The 24,737-nt window shown below is 42.7% G+C and overlaps 2 protein-coding genes across 5 annotated transcripts in view; one reads left to right on the top strand and one right to left on the bottom strand.

Annotated features, from left to right (window-relative positions):
- Window positions 1-2,351: 2,351 nt before the first annotated feature.
- On the top strand, window positions 2,352-11,116 carry shha (sonic hedgehog signaling molecule a). The gene is made up of 3 exons (XM_049565007.1): window positions 2,352-2,907; window positions 6,926-7,187; window positions 9,432-11,116. Exons 1-3 carry the CDS (start codon window positions 2,608-2,610, stop codon window positions 10,109-10,111), a joined length of 1,242 nt encoding a protein of 413 aa, XP_049420964.1. The 5' UTR covers window positions 2,352-2,607; the 3' UTR covers window positions 10,112-11,116.
- Window positions 11,117-13,542: 2,426 nt separating this feature from the next.
- rbm33a (RNA binding motif protein 33a) overlaps window positions 13,543-24,737 on the bottom strand; it is a 31,135-nt gene continuing 19,940 nt past the window's right edge. For 3 of the 4 annotated variants that reach the window (XM_049565886.1, XM_049565887.1, XM_049565885.1), the window contains exons 14-19: window positions 24,282-24,566; window positions 23,062-23,850; window positions 21,173-21,340; window positions 20,121-20,306; window positions 19,701-19,789; window positions 13,543-19,492 (exon numbers count right to left, since the gene is read on the bottom strand). In XM_049565886.1, coding sequence (XP_049421843.1) covers window positions 19,444-19,492; window positions 19,701-19,789; window positions 20,121-20,306; window positions 21,173-21,340; window positions 23,062-23,850; window positions 24,282-24,566 — 1,566 coding nt within the window. In that variant the 3' untranslated portion in view covers window positions 13,543-19,443. The remainder of the gene's footprint in view (window positions 19,493-19,700; window positions 19,790-20,120; window positions 20,307-21,172; window positions 21,341-23,061; window positions 23,851-24,281; window positions 24,567-24,737) is intronic. The other variant, XM_049565888.1, reaches the window with a different exon arrangement.

The following is a 24,737-nucleotide window of genomic DNA, read 5'->3' on the forward strand; positions in this document are numbered from 1 at the left end:
ATTCCCTTTAGTTGCAAACTCCAGCCTTCAGGCATTGGAGGAGACCAAAACCAAACAGTGCAGTGTAATGTTTGCAAATACTATTTGCCCCAGGTCGGGCTGATAGATGGTTGGTTTCCTCTGTGGGAGAAACTCAAGTTCAAATCCAGTCTGTCACATCAGTGCACCTTGCTCTATAGGCTGCATTATTCATTGCAATCTCTGCATTATTCATCTCACTTAGCATCACATTTTGTCACTTGGTTCATTGACAAAGAACCCCTTAAAGTCGCTGTAATCATAATAATAACAGTTATTACTATCTCATCCTTTTTTGGATATGAGGACTGAGGCCCCAGTGGACTCTCGCTGCCTCACCTACTCCTGTCTCTGTGGTTTTGAGGCGTTTGTGTGGCATGTTGGTTTCATCTCAGAGCTGTGACACCAGAACCAAGACTCTGACCTGGGGCCAAACAGTGCCTCCGGTGTCCCTCAGGGCACCACAACTGCTGTCAGCTCTGTGTTTGAACAGTACCTCTGCACAAACTACTGCTGAAATCTGTCTAGTGAAGACATCTTCATGACATTTAGCAAAAACAGAGGGAATTCAGTGATGCATGGACTGAAAGCCACAACTGGTAGTGGACTATCTTGGTCGGGGTTACAAGGCAGTGTGCCAAGTGCATGAGCCATCTTTTGGCCAAGACTTGATGTTCATGGTCTCAGCGAGCTGCAGGCAGTCTCACCTGCCCTGGTTGTGGTGCTGCAAGCCTGGCACAGACTGAACAACACCAGACTGGAGGTCAGCCAGAGTGAGGTTTAACGAGACTGAAGCCACACCAAAGGCTGGCGTATCTGTCCTCACTTCAGAGCACCTGTGCCACATTGTCAGCGTGATGAGAGCTGAAGTTGCCTCAAAACAGCCCTTCTTCCTGTAATTACTCCAACACTTGGTTTGTTATCACACAAATAATTTGCCTTCCTGAAACATTTGAAATATCTGCTTTTGTCTGAGCTGAGATGCCTTGAATGACAATACAGTGGTGTTTTATGTGTGAAGGTGCAATTTTTAATCAACAGCACCAAGTATTTCTTAATAATTGGCTTTAATCCCAGGAATATAAGCTATCTGTGTGGTCGGAAAACAACTCAGGAAGGATGGTGATTGAAATAAAGTCAGAAGAGTTGGGTGTTACTGCATGCCATGCGTGCAAGAACCCCCCCCACCCCCACCCCCACCCTTCTTCTTTAAGGGAGAGAGTGCAAGAGGAAGTTACAGTTAGGCGCAAACACAAATGTCTGCCACAACTATGGCCGGTAAATACAGTGGTTACTGAGGCTTAATCTGTGTATGAAGTGGACTTTGGAAGGAAGACAGTGTGTAGGAGAGTCTGGTCCCAATAACAATTGGTCTTGGATATATACCACTGTGTATATGGTACTGAAAGTCTGTGCGGTTTCCTCCCTCATCCTTAAGGAGTCCAGTTTATAGTGTAAGTCAGATGTGTGACAATATGTTCTAACATTAGATGAATGTGTGTCTAGATTAAAAATATGAATCGGTTAAAATAATTAATAATTTGAAGAATAAAATGCTCTGATGCGTAAAAAGAGGGCGCAACAAGGGCGCACAGTGCGCGCAATGCACAGATATTAGTGCAGGTTTATTTTCACGTTTTTCTAAAGTTTGGCGGTATTGAGTAATGTCAAACCAAAAGGTTAACTCCGTTATGGTCGCTTAGATTTCTGTAGCCTGTGATTAACTTAAATGGTGCGGAGCTCTCCAAAGTTGTCTCCGTGCGTATATTTACGCTGTTAAACGGGAGAAACTACAGGTTGGAAGCTATTCTGACTTTAAATTCACAAATCTAATCATTTGTACAGTGAATACACTCTTCATAATGTGGATTCATTTATTTGGTGGAGACGAGGTCACAGCAAAATCATCCAGCAAAGGCGTGCGCAGTGCGCGTCCACGAGCAGTTTTATTCTCCCGGGAAATGCATTCTGTGCGGAAAGTTATCCCAGACGCAGTTCAATTACCGCACACACAGACACACACACACAGACACACACACTGAAATCACTTCACCTAACTACACTGCTTCAGATTTGAGCCCCGCACTGAGCAAGTGCTCCTGTCTGTCCTGCCTTTCCTGTGAAATCTGGAAAATGGGAGGGTGAAAAAAAGACGGTTTATAATTGATGTTTTCCCATGGAACAGCCCCTCCTCCCCGCAACACAGGCTAACCCTCAGGTGGAAGAAATCTTTTAAGATTTTTTTGTGGGATAACATCAGGAGGGTTTGTCTAGGCGAGCCAATCAAATCCCTCCCCTGCTATAGATCGGTGCTATAATACAAAGCAGTAAAAGCGGTCGCCTCACACAAGCGGCTGCAGCTCGACTAGAGATCCCGTGGCTTTTAATTCCCTCACTACTTTTTTTAACCCTCCTTCGATGTGCCCCGTTATTACCATTTGTCTGACGCGTTCATTTCCGCACCTGCCACAGTAGAGACCAGGCGAAGGCGAAGTAGAGGAGGAGACAAGGACATTGCGAGAGCCGGGAGAGGCAGACGGTAGAGATAGCAGCGGCGACTCGTTTGAGATCTTAAAGGACAAAAAAAAAATGCTGCTCTGGACCAGAATCGTATTGGTCGGTCTCATCTGCTTGTCCTTGGTGTCCTCTGGGATGGGATGCGGACCGGGCAGGGGCTACGGCAGGAGAAAACACCCGAAGAAGCTGACACCTCTTGCGTACAAGCAGTTCATCCCCAACGTGGCGGAGAAGACCCTCGGGGCAAGCGGCAGATACGAAGGCAAGATCACAAGAAACTCCGAGCGATTTAAAGAACTGACTCCCAATTATAACACAGACATCATATTCAAGGATGAGGAGAACACCGGTGCCGACAGGCTAATGACTCAGGTAAGGAGACAGAATAACCTTTTTTCTCCTACTGCCCGTCTCCTAACGCACCATCACTGCGCACTGCAACAACCTCCTTGTCAGACTGATTGCGCACCTTAAGTGAAGTCTGTTTTACCCGCTGCTGAACTCTTCACACTGAGCCTTTTAACTTCACTGTAAAAGCAGATGCGCTTTATGCACCAGCACGGGAGTTTTTCAAAGGCTGCAGGCTTGAAGCTAATGTAGAAATCCAGCTGGAGAAGTGATGTGCAGGCGGACAGTCAGGACACTCGGCCTTCATGATTGTGACAGTGTATTTAAAATATTAATGTGCCCCTCTCCTCATATCTATATTTGTATCTTTGTGAGGCTCTATTTGTTGTTTCACAGGCGCACACTCATGTCACATTACATTTCGTGGAGGCATCCAGTATTTGTTGCCTATTTACGCCTAACATTGCAGCTTGTTTTAAGCGCCTTTTCTTTATTCCAGCCCTGAATAGAGAGAGATGGGGATGCGCACCGCTTCAAACAGCCGGGCTTATTCAGGCATGGCGTGGCTCATTCAGACATTTTCTCGCACAGGCTGCTGTAATTTAGCCTCTCGCATGGTGTGCATCAGTGCATGAAAACAGTGACATGTCTTTGAGAGTGTTCTGAACACTATCAGGACTTCATAAATGGGTGGGACTCGGTCAATTATAGGAGCAAGGCGCACAGGGGGTGATGGTGCCTCACTTGCATGGATGATGACATCTTTTTTTTAATACTCCATCCTCATGTAGGCAGTTAGTTATCAAAGCTCATAGCTCGGTCTGTGCAGATAAGACGAGGCTCACAATACATCGCAGAGATGGAGCCTTGATTTCTTTCCAGGCTGCAGGATGCCGCGTCTCTTCAGCATGACTTTTAGCACTCAGATGCTGGTGAATTATTAAAAGCGCTTGGGTGATATTGGCTCAGTAATAATAAAATGCCGGTGGTGATGGTGGCGGTGGTGCTGGTGGCGATGAAGCCAAGGCGCGCGCCGGAGTCCCTGAACCCGTGCCTCGCACCATGCATGAGCACGAGCTCCGATGAAATATTCACTGTGCGTGCGGTCTCGGCGTCCCTCTCAGCCCTCCCCACATCTCCTCTGCCATACACCTATACCTTCTCATACACACAGAGATCATGGAATTACAGGCGCGTGGGGATGCGATGCCCAAACTGGGGTTCAGGGACCCCCCGCGGATCCTCGAGGAGGCTCCAGGATCACCGGCAAAAATGGGGGATAGTTCGATTTCATTATTTTATTCATATGTGAGGATACTGAGTAACATGTGTCTGCGAGGCTTTCAATCTGAGTAAAACACCCCACCTGCTGTATAAACAGCTGTGTTTACAGGTCTTTGTAAAATCATACAGAGGAGACGGGAGTCCCTCAGATAAAATGTGATTATACGGGGCATCTGTGGCTGAAGTTAGTGTATTCAGGGGCCTCAAAATTACATGTTGGGAGCTGCTTTGTGTTTCACGGATTTATAAAAAGGCTAGTTATGGCTTCTTTCTGGTTCATCGTCCGCTCTCCATTCAGCAATCAAGCGTTTACAGAAAACACGACAACCGGCTCCAAATGTGACACGTACATGAAAGGGCTTTTTCGGCACCCCTCACTGGGCCTGAAACGCAATTTGAACTTATGACCTTTGGTCAGCGGGCGGCCGCAGTAAGTTAAAACAGGTGAGATTGCTCTTATCGCACATGACATTGTAAAGCCATCAAATTAGGGCATGTACATTTAAAACAAGACTGTAGCTGTTTTGAAGGCTGCTCTGCCAGTGGCATTAAGTGTTATCACATGGGGATTTACGCTGTGCCAACGGGCTTTGCGCTGTTCCACGGCTTTACGCATGAACATTTTTACGCACGGAGTTTTACGCACGAACTCAGTGGACTTTTCTTGTTATCTTGCGTTTTAGAAAATAGATATATCCATACATGAAACAAGGTGCGTGCATGCGGTGGCTCCTTCAGGTGTGTGCAATAATGAATTAATCAATCAGTTCACTGAGGTCCAGCCAAGACTATAATATTTGATACTTGAAGGAGCGCTCCAACAAGCATCCAGTCTCCTCACTATAAAGACACAGATGACTCCCAGGAAAGTTGCCAACAGAGGCGTTTAAAGACATTTACAGATAGTGTTTCCAGGAGTCACGGGGCCTGAGATAAACCAACATGATCTAATCCACAAATTATAGCTTCGTGTTCAAGTCATAAAATATTATTTGTATCAAAATAAATGGAGATTTTCTCTTGTGCTGCAGTGAGAATGCACAGTCTCTAGATTTCAACTTGTTTCCAGTGAAGTTTGGTTTGTTTCTAGATTTTTTTCTTGAGACAACTTGTAGTGCTCCAGTAAATTTAAAGAAAATACTGGATTTCGTCTGTTAAATTACGTCATCCACACTGGCAAATGTTACTTTTCACGTTTAAGAAAAGCTTCAATACTCGATTTTTTGCAGTGTAGCTCAATTTAGGAGTCTGCAGTCTCTCCCCACAGTGCAAACGCGTCGGGAAAAAAAGATGAGCTGGCGGCTTGTTTGCACTGACAGGTAGCTGATAAGTGTTTCCTCTAACCAAATCATTTGTGAAAAGATTAAGAGGGAGGCTGTTGAACAACTTTACCCCGAGCACAAAGCGCCGGTCTAGGGCGCCCTGCTGGGCTTCACGGTGGCTGAGCAGAATTTGGCTTGATTTGCGGCACACGACCTAATGAATTAATAAATAGGTTAAGCTTTACGGCTCTTGACTCCGACAATCCCACTCAGAATGTGGGAGGTTTTTTTGGGGGGCCCGTTTTTTTATTCAACACATTCTACAAGTGTGATATCCTCATAAAACACCCACTGATATATGTGGAAGACCCTTTTTTCTTTTTTTGTTATACGAGTTTTGGGGTCTATGTGAACATTCCTGCTGTAGACACACACAAGCTGTCCATAAAGAGGAAAGGGACACACATAGACGCCTCTCTGTGCGCCCATACCATCCCTGGATATTTCACAAGTCTGTCAGTCAGCAGCCAAAACACCTCGACTTAAGGAGGCATGTCACGTTTCCAAGACTTTGCAGGAGAGGAATAATGAAAGTTTCCCTCCGCGGCTGGACTGAAAAGACTCTTTGTGATGTTTTATTTGACATATTGGTTGAGTGTCGAGAATAGTTGTCTTGGAGAAGGCCAAGCATCTTCATTGAGAGCGCGGAGAGGTTGGGGTGCGACGATTTATTTATAGGAGCGACTCCAGATATTTTAAGGCGGGCCAGCTGCTCCTGAAGATCACCTTCATATCATCTGCATATCAATTATTGATTTAAAGAAAACAGACAAGTTGCAACCAACAAAGGGACTCGCTCATTTCATGGCCTAATACAAACTCATGAATTTATAATGTATGCATGTTGTGTTCAACGCAACACTTTTTGATAGAAAGGGATGCTGTTCCAAGACCATAGACCCATATGTTATAGGCCAGTGAAGCGAATGCGGTGCCTTATCAATATTTCATCGGCAGCTTTCTTATCCGAGATGTGCCCTCTGACGCTGCTGCTCACTGAGAAATGTAAACTCAGAGATGCAGTTCAGTCCCAGTGTTTCATCTCAGCTGGGAGGAATCAGGGGAGTCAGGTGGGGATGGAGAGGAGAGGTGTGGGCGAGGCCTCAGTGAGTTTGTTATCACTCTAATGGGCAGCAGAGATCAAGCAAACAAACCAGATATCTACTAAGACGCGCAATTTCTGTGGGAAAGAGGGAAAAAATGCCATGTGTGCTGTCTAATTTTTATTTCTCTTACCAAAAGATGATGTAATTTTGTCAATTTCGAGCACCTGCTCCTCTTGGCACTAGAAACTGTGTCAATATAAGAAAGGATTTGGTGGCAAATGCTGCTCTAAAATCAGATTTTCCCACATTATACGCCCCTGGCACAGCCTATATATGTGTAAGCTTTGACCCAACAGGTGACTAATTGGTCTTATGTCTCCCCCCTTGCAGAGATGTAAAGACAAGTTGAACTCTCTGGCCATCTCAGTGATGAATCAGTGGCCCGGGGTGAAGCTGCGGGTCACCGAGGGCTGGGACGAAGACGGACACCACTTCGAGGAGTCGCTCCACTACGAGGGCAGAGCCGTGGACATCACCACCTCGGACAGAGACAAGAGCAAATACGGCACTCTGTCCAGGCTGGCGGTGGAAGCCGGATTCGACTGGGTCTACTATGAATCCAAAGCCCACATCCACTGCTCTGTGAAAGCAGGTACGGCTGCGAGATGAGAGCAAATATTGTGTCCAAGGAAAATCTGTCATGCGCACTGTGGTGAGAATAATCACCGGTGCGCGTTTCCCATCAGGCAAGATTGTAATCTAAATGAGCAGGTGCAGCCCTGCTTTATCTTTTAGGAAACTTTCCTTCAGCTGTTTGTGAATGAAACCTGAACTAGATTAGATGTGACGAAAGTGCCAAAAGACAGAAACAAAGAGGACGCTTATCAAGTGTCCAAAAACCTGATATGAGGGTCCAATCAGCTGCAACATTTAGAAGCTCCAAGACAGAAATGCAAGAGTTGAAATGCAACAAAATGTGTTTTAAGATCTGTTTATTCGTTTCTGTTGCAAAGCTATAAACTGCACGACTATCAATAAAACCAAAATTAGCATTTAGTTACCTTTTGATCACAAGAACGTGCAGTCAGACCTACTAAATCTGCCTCCTATCAGGGTATTAATCATCCATCCTGGCACCTGTTTTTGGCATTTTATATATTGTAAATATTGAATTGCGCCTTAGTTTTATCTAGTTTTATATTTTGCACCCCTGTTATTTAATCTTTTGCATATCGCACTCTTCATATCTGCACTCTTACAACTTCATGCAGCTGCTGCGCATTAATCACCCTCGGGATTAATAAAGTTTTTTATCTTATCCTATCTTATTATTTGTCTAATTGGAGTGCAGAGTATAGCCTAACCATTAATTCTGCATTATGAAACATCTATCTGTGAATGATATGTGGGCAGATCCCAGCCTGTGGCGTTATGAGCATTTCTCATTCAGCTTATTTCTTGATCTTACATCGCCCCACACTGTCTCCTGGTGGGAACCACGACCATAATCTAACAAGACTCCTCTGTGTGACCTAGAAAAAGAAAATCATTTTGTTCTCTGGATTTTTTGCACACCGGTGGAGGGCAAAATGAAATGCTTGGAAGTTGTGACGTTTTTAGGTAATTAGGTAGAATTTTGGATATGGTCATATAATGGAAAAAAACGAGAATAATTCATTGTTTAAGGTGTTTATTCGGATTTTATTTGTCTCAGCTTTTAGATTTAGTTTTTAATATTTAGGACAAGCTCTATTTTGGCTCATTTTTTGGGGCTAAAATAACAGTACAGGCCTCCACTGAGCTAAAGGACACCTATGGCGCGTAGAAACCATTTCTTCACACTGATTGATGAACCGTGGCGCTTTGCCTTTAGCTCAGACTTTATTGATAAATCCCTTACTTATCATTCAACACACACGTTTTGAGATCACAGTATGGGCCAGGCCGACGTGTCATTAGGGGTCATGCGACTTTACCAAAAGGATTTGGCTGAACAATGTTGAATTGGTTGGGGTAAATCTGGTTTTCAGTTGTCACCTTATTTCATGCTCGGGAATCTTAAAAGAAGATTAAAAGCCCCCAAATTCTGAGTAGGAAACCCCCTTTTTTTTCCTCTGTGTGCAGGACAGTGTGATCCTAGAGACTGGTATGTGAAGAGCTCCACCAAGGCCAAAATTATTGTCATCAAGCCTGACAACAAAGCAGGGAGAGGTGGTAGAAAGAGGGGACATTGATGTTGCACAACAGAAAGCATTTAAGAGTCCGGGCCCTCATTTAAATTCAAATCTACAACTCGAGAGGCTTGGAAAAGTGGCTCCGCTGGGTAAATAGTAGTTGTGAGTCGCCTATTTGTGTGAATTGTCACATAGAGGTTTCTGCACCTGAGTAAATATGGGAAGAGTAGCTGGGAAAGGCGTAAGTGTTCTTTACCGAGAGTAGCTCGATCCACAAGCTGATTTAGAATAACAATGCCTGCTCTTTATTGGGTTTTTTAATTAAGAATAGATGAGCCAAGGCTTTCAGTTTTTCTCGTCTCAGACAACGTGGGCCAAGCCAATACGCATTTGGCTCGGAGGAGCAGACAGGCATCATTATGCAAAATGCATATGGCCCACCATGATGTGTGTAGGCAGGAAAAATACAAACACGAGCAAAAAAAAAGGAGGTTTTTGAATGGGCTTTTGACTGAGGAGACAGTCCTGAGCTGTACTGGCTCAAAGCAGCTGTGATTTATTATTTTGTAAGTCATAAAAGTGTTTAAATACTGGGACATTTTACGCGTCTTGAATGCGTTTAAAAATAATTTTCCAGGGGGGTTTACCACAGTGATAAACATGTAGTGATGGTTTAAAAGCTGCATATTGTATTTTAACAGCACAATCTCTCATTTTAACAGAGAACTCAGTGGCAGCAAAGTCAGGTGGCTGCTTCCCAGGATCCTCCACTGTCATCCTTCAGGATGGTACCAAGAAGGCGGTCAAACACCTCCAAGCCGGCGACAGGGTCCTGGCAGCAGATGACGATGGAAACCCGATTTACACCGACTTCATCATGTTCATAGATCAAGACTCTACAACCAGGAGGCTCTTCTATGTGATCGAAACCGACTCGGGGGAGAAAATCACCCTCACCGCCGCGCACCTCCTCTTCGTCGGCCACAACACCACAGAGGAGGAGCGCATGTCGGCGATCTTCGCCAGTGAAGTCCAGTCCGGACAGACGGTGTTCGTGTTTGACGCCGAGCGAAGTCGACTCGAGCCTGTGAGCGTAAAACGGATTTACACGCAAGAGCACGAGGGCTCCTTTGCGCCGGTGACCGTGCAGGGAACCGTCGTGGTGGACCAGGTCCTTGCGTCCTGTTACGCAGTGATCGAAGACCATGACCTGGCGCACTGGGCCCTGGCACCCGTCAGGCTCGCCCACTGGGTGTCCTCGTTGCTTTTCAGTTCCCAGCCTCGAGTCAGTGCACAGAATGACGGAGTGCACTGGTACTCCAAGATCCTTTATCAATTAGGAACATGGCTCTTGGACAGCCACTCGATCCATCCACTTGGGATGTCAGTATACCCGAGTTGAAAACTCAACCACAGGAGCAGAGTGAGACTTTTAAAATGTAGGACACACGAACTATTCAATAGATTAAAAAAAATAAAATAATAATAATAATTAAAAAAACGAACGAACAAACAAACAAGACAAAGGCCCCAGCGGAGTTGGGATATTTATTTCAGTGACTTTTCCATGTGTCCCCTTTCAAAGAATGAATGGAGCCTTAAAAAGTTTCTCTTTGAATAATTTATTCTCATGTGAACTCGCTGCTGTCACACAAATGGATTCTGAAACGGTGTGAGCAGCAAATTGTGCATAATCTATTTTTGTATATCTCAAATGCAAAAAAAAAAGACAGAAAAAATGAAGAAAAAAATGAAAAAGAAAAAATATCGCAAAGAGAAAGAAGACCATGTAGAAAGGAGCTAACTTTGACAGGTTGTAATGTTCATATGTGCATATATGTGCAACTGACTGTTATATTTTGGGGAGAACAAACTTCGCGGGGTTCCATAAATTATATTTTTATACACAGAATTGTAAATTAGATTTTGACAGATCGCTACCGAATCACATTTCGTTATTTGAAATAGTGTAAGATATGAGAATATATTTTAATTTAAATACAGTAGTTGGGAAAGTATTGGAAAAATCTTGTACTGCTTTGGTTTATTAAGAATTTTATTATTTTGGAAACTGTTCGTTTAAGTTGTCGGAGAGGGACAGATATTCTGCCTCATGTCTGCATTCTCTGCTTTTTTTTTTTGTTTGTTTTTGTTGTGTTTCTATTTTTCTGTTTTCTTCTGAGAAAAATATTAAATGCAGATTCTGACAATTCAGTAACAGTTAAAGTAGTACTGAAACAGTTTCGTTAAATAAATTAATAAGTAACTCCTGTAAATGTACTAAAATGTATTTTTCTTTTCATATTTTGTAATAGGGAAATAGTTTTATAGAAATGACCTGCGGCAGATGCAAAGTTTGGATAGTCTATATAGCCAGACCATACCAGTTAACTTTCATAACAGGGCGATGCGTCAAAAATGTCTAGAGTTTATTATTTATATGTTTATTACAAAATGAGATAAAGAAAATCTTCAAACTTGGAGTTGTTACATGTGTTTGTCTGAGTGAACTTCACACAAAGAGGAACATTTGAAACATTATGACGGCCCAATTAAGTGTAATCCTGTAATGATATTTTCACTTTGGTCTGTTTGTGTTTTATAACAAACAAAGCATTCATTCTGGATGGTTATAATTAACACATAACAATTGTTTTACATGGTAATTCAATGAGCTTAGCCTTCTGGGAGAGCTATGGCAAATCACTTCGCCCTATTTGCTACCTTTTACAAAATGGAGAAAATATTGCGCTTTGAACTACCTTTTGCATGCTTGCGAAATGTTGAGAGCCCATGTCAAATTTAACGAGGTTTGCCCTCCGCAAATAACTCCTAACTTGCAGACAAATTAAACAGAAGTGTGTTTGTTGGCCCTCAATGTGCTTCTCGGTGTCTGCTGGTTGGGGTCAGGTTGCTCCATCAGTGACTGACAGTCCGGTCCAGAAGAAGAGACACAGTCATTGTCTAAATCACAGCTTAGTAAAACATTTGTCAGTCTTAACAAGTCGCTATAATCCTCCAGTATTTTCACGGGGACTTATAGTGTGCGTGGAACACTTGATAGTGAGGTTATAGTGATGTATTCTTGTCCTCTTGTGGTGTTAGCTGGCTGCATAGATTTCTGAAATTGATTACAGCATCAGTTTATCCCAGGAACCGTGTAATTAAGTTGTGTAAGTGCGACACCATGTGGTCAAACGGTGGTAGTGCTGATTGGCAATGCATGAAAATGCTGATATTCCACTGCAGGGAGTTAGAAATACTTGTATATGAAGTATGACACACAGAAAGAAGCAGCAAGTGCTATTTATGAGTTATGTAAATTCATTCAAGGGCAGATGTATGGGGCCACAGAGCAAACTGAAGTGGCCTCATATTTAGTTTTGATGCATCAAACTTAATAAATGTATTTGTAGTGAGAAGCAAAAGTACAAATGAATTCCCAAAACACATGAAAGTACAAATGAATGTGAATCTATTATTATTCAATCAAAACCACAAAAATGAACCTTCGCCCAACTGATCAAAGGTAAAAGGGGCCACTGAACCTGAGTTTCTGAACACTGTAGCAACATGAGCAGGAATTCCATTTCCTTCTCCCAGGTCGCCCACATTGTGTTGTGTTGTTGATACTGTGAGGTGGAAACTTTGGGGAGGGACAAAGCGGGCCCATCTCTGCCGGCGCTGTGACCTTGGGTCCCTGACAGATACAAAAGCGTCCGTGCAGGGCAGCATTCCTCAGAGCAGGTAAACAGAGCCTCCTCTAATCCCTCTGGGGGCCCTCAGTCTGCTGGAGCTCAACAACGGCTTTTACAAATGTTGACATTTGCAAACATGAACAGTCTGGCATTCTGGAAAACAAAACTCCCCGTTTCTAAGAGAGTGCTGCAAATGGCAGCGGCCTGTTCCTTTCCAGGCAACATTTACTCCTCTGTGGCAGCAACCAGCAGAGTGCTGAAGATGTAGAGGTGGTAAGTTGGAGGGAAATATATTTTACAGGGATCTGGTCCCACACATCTTCACTAGAGCCTCCTTTCATACTGTCGGTAAACAGAGACCTGAACTATGCAAAACTCACCATAGATAGATGGACAAATTGCTAGAAAGATTATCTGGTACGTAGTTGGACAGAAGTAAAGATGGATAGATCTTCCAAACATGATAATACATATTTTTACTCAAAGAAAACAATCAGGGCTGCGAGATGGAGTAACAATGTATGACAATTAGAACTCTTCAATCAAATCAATCAGTATGAACTGTTCCTGCTCTCTATGAAGAAGACTTGTTGGAACCTTAAGCGTACATGCTCTCAAATCTCTTAGATTTAAACATCACAATCACAAGACTCAACATTTTGGTCTTTTTTTTAAAAAACGATTTCTCAGATATTGACCTTTAATTTCATGGGAAGACGGCATGAAACCAACAAAAAATACCTTGAGGGGGTTTCCAGATTAATCTTAGTGGTTGCAAGATAATTCACGGGATAGAAAAGGACAACATTGTTCTACGACACAAAATGTTCATCCCTTGCACTACACTGGATAAGGTCCTGAAAAGGTCAAAGTAACAGTCCGGCCAAGAAGTTTTATCACTCTTTGGTTGAACTGTTCACAACTAAAAATACCCTGAACCAGTGACGAGGGGTCCCAAGCAGATACCGGTGCATTTAGAGGATCACCTCCTGAAAAATTAAGAATCACTGCTTCAGATGACACCCAGTTCAGTCTGACTAAAGGACCTTGGTGGGTTCGACATGAAAGGAAGTAGTTCTGACCTTCTTTGCAGACACTTTCAATTTCACAATAAAGACAAACTCAGTGCCATAACTGTGTTTATCAAAAAGTTTATTTTTCTCCAGTTTCTTCTCAAATTTAACACATTCCATCTCTTTAAGATTCATTCACTTTCTTTAGAAAACATTTCTTAATCACAGTGTACAGCTTAAGAACATGAAACATGATTGATATCTGAACTTTCCAACACAGAACATTATGTTTCATCATGTCATACATCAAATTGTGAAAACACACAACAGGATGGATTGTCAACAGTTTCAGTCAAAACTCGAGATTGGATTTTCATCAGTCATTATTTGGTGCACCGTACTGTTCGGGATGAGGAAACCACTGTAGTGTCTTGTTTTTTTCTCAAAATCCAACCAAACAATGCATGTCAAGAAGCTGGGATGACCTTTGGTGCAGTGAAAGCCATAAAGCGGCTTTAGAGTTACGTGTCTGCTCTGTGAACCCGGCTGTCGTCACAGAGATGGAAACCTCCATCCAACTGGGCTAAAGAAACAATGGTAATCCAGGTAGGCCACCCTGCTTGATACAGAAGTCTTAAGTTCAACAACAGCAGCAGCATCAAGGAAAAGATGGGCGACTGTCAAATACATGTAAGTTGGAAGAACAGCCGTGGCAGGAAAAGCAGTAATGGAAGGAAATGTGGCAGACCAAGTGAATGCGACATCTATTTAGTGAGGGAAGTTAGCTCAAGTAAAATCTTGCTTCCAAGGCCGGACACTGCATCACTGTAAAGGAACCGTGAGTGTTAAGTGAGTGAGTTAAAGCACGTAAAGTGACAGAAGTATCGTGGTTTAAGCCGATCAATGGCTCCTCTCACCAGCACGCTGTTGAAAAATTAGTGTTAATACTAGAGCTCACGGTATTGTGTGCCCTACAGTGCCGCCCAAAACCAAACTACAACCTCAAACAGCCCACTGTGATTCACCCAGGAGCACCACAAGTCAGTGTTTGACCATGCCAACAGTTTTGGATGCTTTTGCTCAACCAGTTTGTTCCTCTCATGTAATCGATACTTCGACTTTTAATGGTTTCATTAGAATCACAATTTTAAGCAACTGATTTCCTCAAAGATAAATACAAGGCAAATGAACACACTTAAAGGTGCTGTCTGCTGGTACAAAAAATATTCACCTGGTGTATCGTAAACTTAAATAAAACAAGGTGCAGCTATTACTTGAACTCAATAAAGACAACAACTGGAGATGGCATACTTTATCTTCTTTGTTGTTTAGCACAACTTAAGGGGAATTAGCTTATAAAACCTGATCAAGAACTTTCAGTTTGGTGATGTGTCATACAACACCATACAACATGCAGCAAAAGAATTATTTTTCATACCAGCATGACAGCAAAGCCTTTGAGAAATCAGTCTTCAAAACAGTAGCAAGTAGGGGTGGGCGATATGGCCAAAACCTTCTATCACAACATATGTAGTTTTCTATCACAGTAGCAGTATATGTAATGATAAATGGTCGAAAAATAACCATACTGTACTTCATCATGTCATTATTTTCTTCTTTTATTTAGAACTTCCATACAAACAAAAAACTGCCTCACATGAGACAACACTCCTTAACAAAACCAAATTTCTTTCAAAAGAGAAGGTTTAAGGTTCTTGAGAACAATAATTCTAAGTCTTATAGTTTTCTGGATTTACAACTTTGCTCTCCTCCTTCATGTCTGTCCAAATCACATTACCTTCGAAGCTAACAGATTTGCTAGATTGCAAGATCATGGGATAATCCCAAGTACACGGAACAGTCCAGCCCCTGATATGCCACAAAGCCTGCCATGAATAGCACCCATAGTTGACACAGTATTGCCAAAGTTCTACCAGTGGACACATTTCTACCGTTGCATGATAAATATACCATAATATCGCCCATCCCTAGTAGCAAGCGGTTTCAAATGATCCACTAGAGTTTGCAAAGTTAACCTTAAATCCTTACATTAGAGGAACAAACTATAAACAACCCAACTCAACTTTCAGATGTTGGAGCTTTTCATAAGCACCTAAACACATCAAGGAACCAATAATATAAACCACATTATCATGCAACAATAACATAACTTTGACAAAAAGGAAAGCCAATTAGCTGCATGAGGTGGCCTGCCAATTTTAAGTAAACTGAGTAAGTGCTTGCATGAACTAAAACCAACAGCTGACTTTAAGTTGGGAAAAGTTGTAGTTATAATTTGCAAAGCAGTCAGTAGTAAATTATAACACATTCATAACCCAATTTGTTGACTGCTGAAACATGCTAAACCCTTGGCATGGTCTTTAAAGTTTTCTTTGGGGGCTAGCAACCAGGCTGACGACAGCTTGTGACCTGAGGAGAAACAAAGAATGAAATCATTATTTCAGCTGGTCTGCAAAGTCTCAGCACCCTGGAACAGCAAATGGACCTGTTGGAATAAAAGTTTTAAGTTAGTGTTGTGTTGAACCCAACCCAGCTAGTGTTGCGGATCTGACCCATAGCTAGCATAAACATTGTGATGCTACCAGCCATAATGAAGGCTTATGCAAGCACAAGAAAGCCCCACAGAAACAGATGAGCCTTTCTCAATCAAATATTAAATACCCTACTGCAACCACATGAGCTGATGTGATTGAAAAAAGCATCATGCTAGTTAAGTAACCTGTTGTAAATCAGGCCATAGTTTAGCACCATTTTCCTCAATGAGAAATACTATGAGAAATAGAACAATATGTCCAAATGTTCAAGGTACATATTTGTACGAAATCCTTAAAATTAAGGTACAAAAAGATTCAATATGAATCTGCTCTGTCATTACAAGACCAGCTGTCTTGTAGCAATATAACTATCACTGGCATTGCCTGTACTTTTTCAAATCCACAGGATTTACCACAGCACTAAAAATCAAGTTAAACCCACAACACAAAAGACATTAAATGCACATTGTTAGGGAACAAAAATCTCTACATCAGTTCAACTCAAAACAAAAGGAACAAAACATGAAGAAGTCAGTTTAGAGCAACTGTACAACATACAAAAAATACCAAGGAACCTCAAGTTTTACAAGAAGAAAAGAGAAAATTTAGGAGTTTAGACATCTTCAGACACCCCATTTGTCCCAATACTTCTGATACCTTAAGCATGTTGAGAACCATGACCTTTACTGGCAAGAATCATGCATGTGAAGCTTCATTTAATACTGAGTGGATTCTGACTTATTTGAAGTAATGGCTAATTTAAGGGAAACACCACTAAATTTATGAATTTGATTCACACATGCAGTCAGAGACAGAGGCCAATAGCTACTTGTGAACATGAACAACTCTTGCCGAAGTCTTAAAATCAGAGAACAAAGGACTTAACCTGTGATGTCATCCACATGCACAGCCAGGAGTTGATTTACTAACAGCTGAAAGTCTAAATGTTAACCCTCCAAATTATTTCTGTATTGGTCAAATCCAGTGTTTAAAATGCAGCTACATATACTTTGTCCATTGCGTCACCTCTAACATGTCAGGACTGTAGGGAGCTGAACATTAGTATGACATCACAGTTAAATGGGCAGGACAAAAAGTCTTGTGTTTCTGGCTATGAAGCAAATAATCTGCCAAAATTCAGTGGCATCCCCCTAGATCTATATGAGGTAGAATTTCTTGCCATACAAAGTGTCTTAAGATGTATGTGATATGTTGCAAGTTGAATACCCAGGGACTTACAGAGAATGTAAAGTATAAAATCATAAAATGCAGCACAAATAAGAGCAATTATTCATCGTAAAGGCACCGGACACATGGACATCACACACAACCACACATTTTTGGGCTAAAGTTTAACCGGCTTCACATACCTGCATGTTCACGGTATATTGGCCATGTTTTTATTTTTCCCTCAAAATTTTTTGTCAAATCTCTTTTCTAAACAGAAAAATGGTCCAGTTATTGTTCATTCTGGCGCTAAATTATAAACAAAACACTAGTAACTTGATTTATGTCTGGAGTCATTAGCATATCTTTACATATAAAAATGTTTAACTTGATACAATAGATAAGATTAACTCAAAAAAAAAAAAAAAATTCAACAGGATAAATATTGAGAGAAGGTTCATGGCTACTTATGTACATGATCACTACATAGATAATGGTTGCCCCCTCCGCTTCCTGTGTCACAGTCCTGTGAGTAATGTACAAAAGATTCATGTCTGAACTTCAACTACGAGTAAACGACGCCTAAACATTTAAAAGAAGTTTCCGTGTATCAAACTTTAAACTCGCAACAGACAAAAATGTTGTCCGACAAAGAAAGAAAACAAAAATCATGGAATTATGGGAAAAGTAAATGAGCCTAACTTGCTCCATTTAGTTTAATAATGATGTCTCGTGAAATCAAACTGAGAGCCAGACAAGTAAGTATTTAGAAAACTTATGGATTTCAGTGATATGGTCGCACTCCCCAAACAAGGGCACATGCTCAGAAAATTAAAATAAAATGATGCCTTGGAGATAGTACAAGTGTTACTTACAGTTTCTCACAGAAATGTATTTTCAGTAGGACTTCAATATCAATATGATTGATATGATATGAAGGATGTATTTAATATAATAAGGGGAATTAAAGTTATCGGGCAAAGTAATGAGGTGAATTTAACTTTTTTACTTTACTGCCGAACATCTATGTTGTCAACTCAGTGTGAATGCAAACCGTTCAAAGTGCTATTCCAGGTACGCCATGCAGCTGAGTGATAAGGCACCAAATTATCTACTCATAGTCACACAGATTCGGATCACTTACACCTGAACGGAGGAAGCCTAATGTAAATCCCAGCAAAAATGTACAGAAATGTATCCTGGAGGAGAATTGTGAGTCATTCTCACTGACATAGCAAATATATAAATCTCAAAACAAAAAATCTCAAAAAAACATTACATATACATTCCCTCAAAGCACACTCAATACAGATTAGAAACCTAAATCTAACTTCTCCATAATCAGACAACATGCAACCTAAAAAAATAAACATCCAAAATGCAAGGAGGGGTAATCCAAAACGGATTCCAGGGAACAGTTAAAAGATCTAATAACACTTACAACAAAGAGCAATGCCAAATGCTCAACCTAAACAACATAATCTGTCCCAGACGCAGCACTGAAACTGAAAAGCGTCACAAAATCTACAAAAGAGTCACAGCATTAACAATTCCTAAAACCACTGAGAATTAAAAAAAACTTTTATTTATTATCCGACATCCGATGCCAATATGGTCCCAGCCAGTCTAATGGTAAATCATCCATCTCTGTGCCTGTATGCAAGATCTCCACTAGGTAGGGCCATTCACCCAAAAACTGCTTGCAGACTGTTCTCTGCCCAAAAGCGGGCTTGAGTTGGAAAAATGAAGCACCATTAGTGATGAAATACTGCCATCTACAGAAGGGGAGACACACTGCTATATGAGTAGACCACAGTCTGCCACAACCATTTCCTGCACCTTAGCCAAACAGCGAGTCGCAGATAGTAATCAACTACAATGAAGTAGTCACATCAGAACTACAAAGTGTTCGTTTTGTTTTATGAATGAATCTAATTAAAGAGGGGAGCAACCATTATCCCATTATAAGATCGACGTAGTGTCCGTGTAAGACGCACAAAACATTCTTCACAAACTACATCAAAGTAGGATTCACTGTCCAGCGTCTCTCCAGTGCCATTTTACAACAATGGACAATTGGTAGACAGAGTCAAACAATGGCATGCTTCGCAGCTACAGTCTTTATTGTCACTGTTCCAAGTTGAAAGAGATGAATGATGCTTCTGTGCAGAGTCGTCGACTGTGTGACCCCCAAAGGGCTGAAGAAAAACTCCTATGCCAGGTTGGAGCTGTGCACGTGAGGCTCCCACGCTGGGACAAAGTGACTTCTTTTAACAGGACTCCCTGGCTCTATTGCGCTCCTCATCCGTCAATCAGCGACACATCAATGTGCGACAAATCAATCATGTGCCTGTGTAGTAATTGTGATAATAATGTTTGAGCTGTTGTCTCAGGAGAAAGACACTAATGAACACGTATTTTGTGCTGCGTACAATCTGTACAACAGCGCAAATCCATGACCACCACTATGGCAAGATGTAGGCTACCATCCACAGTAATGTTATCAGTTAATTGGTATATCTATAAAGACGATAAAAAGAGGGAGGAATATTGATTACCTGTGGAAGCTCATTTGAAAACTCGCTGCATGCTGGGGACTGGAAAATTTGGCGATTGCTTTCCTCTGCTGGGGCATCATTTTGAACATCTGCGATAAACAGAAATAGTAAAATACATATTGAGTATAGCTAGATTCTCCCCTTATCCACAAGAGGGAGTGGGGGTGGTGCAGGGAAATCCATTCATTCATTCACTTTCTCTACCTACCTAATAACTACGACAGAGGGCGCTATGGGATCACACTACGAAATGTCACCCCTTTAGTGGGTGCAAGAACATAACGTTTTAAGTTTTCATCATGATGCACATACAAATTTTGATACTCTTTATACAAACAGGATGCTTTGCACAAGCATATTAAATCAGAAGAAAGGTATTTGAATACAATAAATATGCAAGTATCAAGCTGCGATACCTACCTCGATGGGGCCGATGGACCTGAGAAGATTCTGCAGCTGAACGTCAGTTGTGGATGAGGAGAGGCCCTCTATGGACACAGTGCATCGTTCGCTCTCTGTTCCTCTTTGGCTCTGTCTGGTGGACACTGGACGACCTCGACCCATCGGACCACCCCCTCTACCTCGGCCCCGGCCCGACACAACAACCTACACCGACGCGAGAGAAATTGCCCACATGTGGTGAAAAAAATTCGGGGAAGGGTTAAGAGAAAGACGGCGGGCGAAAACACAGACTGAGCCTTTCGCTGCTTACACAGGCATGTTGATGTTTTAATCTTGCATCCAACCATGTGGAGAGGAGCTATACTGTTTCTCAGCACAAAGGAAAATTTAAAAACGCTATGTGTTTTCCTCTCGCACCTCTCAGACATGCCAAGCTTTCACATGATTGACTTATCATATTTCTACATAGAACATCAACGTCAGAACATGATGCATGTGGCATGGCATATCTTCATTTGTGCTTGAGAGTGAGAGGTATGTTTCTTCGGCTGCAGAGGAAGAGGAGGGGGAGGGAGAGACCCCGAAAAGAGAGAAGAGGAGGTAGAGGGAATATGTGTGTGTATGTGTGTGTGTGTGTGTGTGTGTGTGTGTGTGTGTGTGTTGGGGGCGGGGGAGCATAAAGGGAGAGGAGCCATGCAAGCGTTATGGTGACTGCCTTACCCTGTCAGCGTCAGTGAGTATGGTAACTGTGACAGCAGCCTGGTGGTGACAGGCGTGCAGAGAGGCCAGGGGACCTTGTGTAGCCCCCCGTGTTACACTGCTTTCAGCTTGTCAATACTCCTGCACCTGGCATACTGTCCTGTCTTATTACCACTGCTGCTCGATTGGTATGTCTACTGAATGCCAGGGTAGCGCCAGCGGCATGGGACAACTTTACAGGAGACATTTCAGCTTCTTTCATTTCAGAGCTGCCATTACCCACACTCTGCACTATTAATACACATATTTTGGGTGAGGCGGTTGCTGATGTCCAACACACAGAAGAAGGTGTGAGCTCGTTTATGACATACCCTGTTTTGCTGCGGGTTGCCCATGACCCCTCGGCCAACCTGTGGTGTTCCGCCTGGTCCCTGTTGCTGCTGCCCTGTCATGGTAACCTTCCTTTGGTTGAGCGGTGTTGCCGGCCAGGTGCCTTGTTGCTGCACTGGGCTACTGGCTGGCACTGGCCCCTTTCCACTCTGGATAGGGATGATGGAGGTCAACATTTATTTAGCATCTCACACAAGATTCCAGCCTTTATCTCCATCTATATGCAGGCATCACAAACTCCTATTCACATTAAGCATTTAGGCAAAGTGTTTATGGAAAACAGGCAGCAATGCAAACCCTTATCTACAAAGCAAAGGGGAAAAGTGCCAGAAAAGTGGCGCTGGATCACTATCAGACATGCTGTGGGGAATAAAGATCAACCCAACAAGGTGATGGTCTCATTATCAAATAAAGTCACAGCTCAACTCTGTTGACATGCGGGGAAGAATTGAAGGTCGTCTCTTCCCCGACTCTGCGGAGAGATGTGACAGATCAATACAGGGGAAGAAAAGAGGCGATATCTCTGACCTGTCCCCAGTTGAGAGTAAATGGATTAATCCCTCCTATAGAAATCACAGCTCCTGATTGCACCCATCAAATGCTAAGCTGCATTACACTGGAACGACAGCAGCTCGATGTGTACCCCATCCCCCTCACACCCCCCCTCCTTCCCAGCTTTTGTGTCTTGCGCTGCTTTGTATTATCCCTGATGAAAATATAATTTGCCTCTTATCTGTGTGCCTAAGCCATACAAATCCAAATCCTCAAAAGTGGCAACTTTCTTACACAGGTATTATGCTGCTCCCCCCGTTCAACCAAAAAAGATTAATTACAAGGGTCTTGGATTGGCATTCTTTTGTTGCCTCGCACCTGAGAGATGGGTTGATGGAAAACAGCAAGCGAGGGATGACAGAGAGGAAGAGAGAGAGCAAGAAAAAAAAAAAGAGAAGGGAGGAGATAACATTGTCAAGCGCCCGTTGATGACAGCAGAACAATGTGGAAGAGGGAGCATCTCGGCAATCTTCTTTTCACCACGCCTATAGGCCTTAGCTGCTTCTTTCTGTTTCCATCTCTCTTTCTCCACCTCACATCCCACTCCCCTTTTTTCTCCAAGATGCCGTACATCAGATAGCTCTGCGCAGGTTTCCATTAACGCACTGACACCCAGTTATCTTCATCTGCAGCCAGCCTGCGATTTTGGCTCTGTGGCTTGATCCTCTGGGATGGAGTCGGAAAGCGGCTTATTTCAAATACTATCACATCCCACCAACATGTCTCATCAGTGACAAGTATGAATGTTTAACATGCATGCCTTTGTGGTTTTTCAATAAAGATTAATGTGTAATTAAGGCCACAGCAGTAACTTATCAAGTGAGTATAAAATAGCCGGCAGTGGTTATTCTGGACTTGTTGGTGTTACTGTCATTCTTGTTTTACCATCTCCAAGGCATCTATCTTTAAGAGAATACTCTTCTGCCCTTAAAAGAGGATATCAACCTTTAAGAGCAGTGATGAGGTGTCCCTAACTCTATGGATAAATGTCATACTGCTCTCCTATGCCTACAGCCTTTATGTGTTCTAAAGGTAAAATGTGCATTAAGGCATTGTGTCTCAAATACCAGTTCCCAAAGCTTAAGAGCGGAAACTCTTAACAGATCAATTTTACCAAAATGACACAGACATCACCTTGTCATTCCCATAGGTTAGATATCTTTTAGATTACAAAATAGACAGTGTGAGGGCAATCGGTGGCATTTCATTTTAAAAGTGTCATTTCCCTTGTGGATAAAATCTGTTGAAGAGGATCAAATAAATGTCGGACCAAAACATAAAAGAAGGTGTTTGATAGAAATTAAATTCACATGCTCACCGCTCCTGAAAGTTTGACGACTCTGACTTTTTGTGGCACCTGCCCTTCGAAACTAGGATTCTTGGCCCGCTGCATCACAGTTCTTTTAGCCCCAAGTTTAGGTCCTTGAGTCTGAGCCTGAGCCTGGCCAGGGCCCACAGACGGGGTTACAGGTATGTTCTTTGGGGGGCCCTGATCAGGCTGGATCAGAGAACCAGGTCTGTTTAAGTTCTGCCCAGCACTGTTCCTTCGCTGTTGTTGTTGTTGTTGTTGCAGCTGCTGCCTATTTTGTTGAAGTGGTGGTTTCCACTGCTGGTTTGGACCAGGCCCAGGGGTCTGTTGCAGCTGAGTGCTACCTTTTACCATCTGCAGGCGTGTCTTGACATTGGGACGTGGTGTAGGGATCTGAGGACTGCCGTTGGGAGGGATGGGGGTGGCCTGATTAGGATTGTTTAATGATTGATTTAATGATTGTTGTGCTCTCTGGGGTCTCTGCTGCTGTGGCTGTGGCTGTGGCTGCAGCGGCTGTTTTTGTTCCTGTCGTTGCTGCTGTGGTTGTAGTGGTGGTGGTGGTTGTTGTTGCTGGACAGGGTGTGGCATTTGCTGATTTTGTTGTGAGGATTGAATCTGTGGAGGAGCTTGGCCTTGGCCCGGTGTCTGGGCGTTGAGTCTGTCCAGTAGCTCCTTCTTTCTGACGCCAGCCTGCATCTGCCGTCGCATCTCCTTTCTCTTCAGGATCTCCTCTCTCAGGCGCTTCTGCTCTTCCAACTTCAAACGGTACTGCCGGGTCTCTTCATCCTCATCGGGGTCCTGTGGCACAAAACATAAACTGCCTGTGACTGCCTGTAGGGGTGTTGTGAGCCACTGTGTCCTATTTGAACCATATTACATTGCCTGATACTCAGATGTAATCAAAGGAAAAACCCAAGAGAAAAATGCATCAGTATTGATCTGGTCTTTCCAATGAAATGAGACTGCTGTCATTAACAACCTTATGATTGGGCTTTTAATAAATGGGGGTCCTTTTCAGCACTCAGCATTAATAAGCTTGGCCGAGGTTACAATTTCTGGGTCATTGGGAATTTAGCAGGAAAGAAATACTCACAGTTTATACTCCCACTTAAAAAAAAAATATTAAGAAAAACATAAGACACATTTATCTGAAAATTATTTGTCCATTGTGTTGCTATGACATTTTTCCATACCAATGTTTTTTTTAACACAAGTGTTAAAATGCTGACCTGTGGTGCCGTGCTGGAGGGTGTGCTTGCGATTTCTTTGCGAACAACTGTCCTGCCTGCCTCTCCAGGCTGTGATTCGATCTTGGCAGCAACTTGGCCTCTTCCTCTGCCACCGTCAGGCACCAGCTGAGTGCTCTGCCCAGGACGCGCCCCCTGTGTTGCCTTGGCAACAGGCCTAACGTTGGCGGCGGGGCGGGCACTGTTCATGTTCATGTTGCCAGGTGCTACGGGGAGCTCCCGGAGGTTGCTGTTGCGCTGTTGCATTTGCTTGGAGACAGGTGTGCTCTGATGAAAGGACAAAATACAAACATTTCACATTGTATTTACAATCAATCTGATCTTAATATGTGCACTACATTTTAAGAGGCTAGTTTCTGTTTATTGGGGAAAGATGCTGACAGAATACAGTAATCAGAATGACCCAATTTTGCTGCCTTTCATCAGTTTTAACAGAAA

The sequence above is a fragment of the Epinephelus fuscoguttatus genome, linkage group LG21, assembly GCF_011397635.1.
Source record: "Epinephelus fuscoguttatus linkage group LG21, E.fuscoguttatus.final_Chr_v1".
In the NCBI taxonomy this organism is placed as follows: domain Eukaryota; kingdom Metazoa; phylum Chordata; class Actinopteri; order Perciformes; family Serranidae; genus Epinephelus; species Epinephelus fuscoguttatus.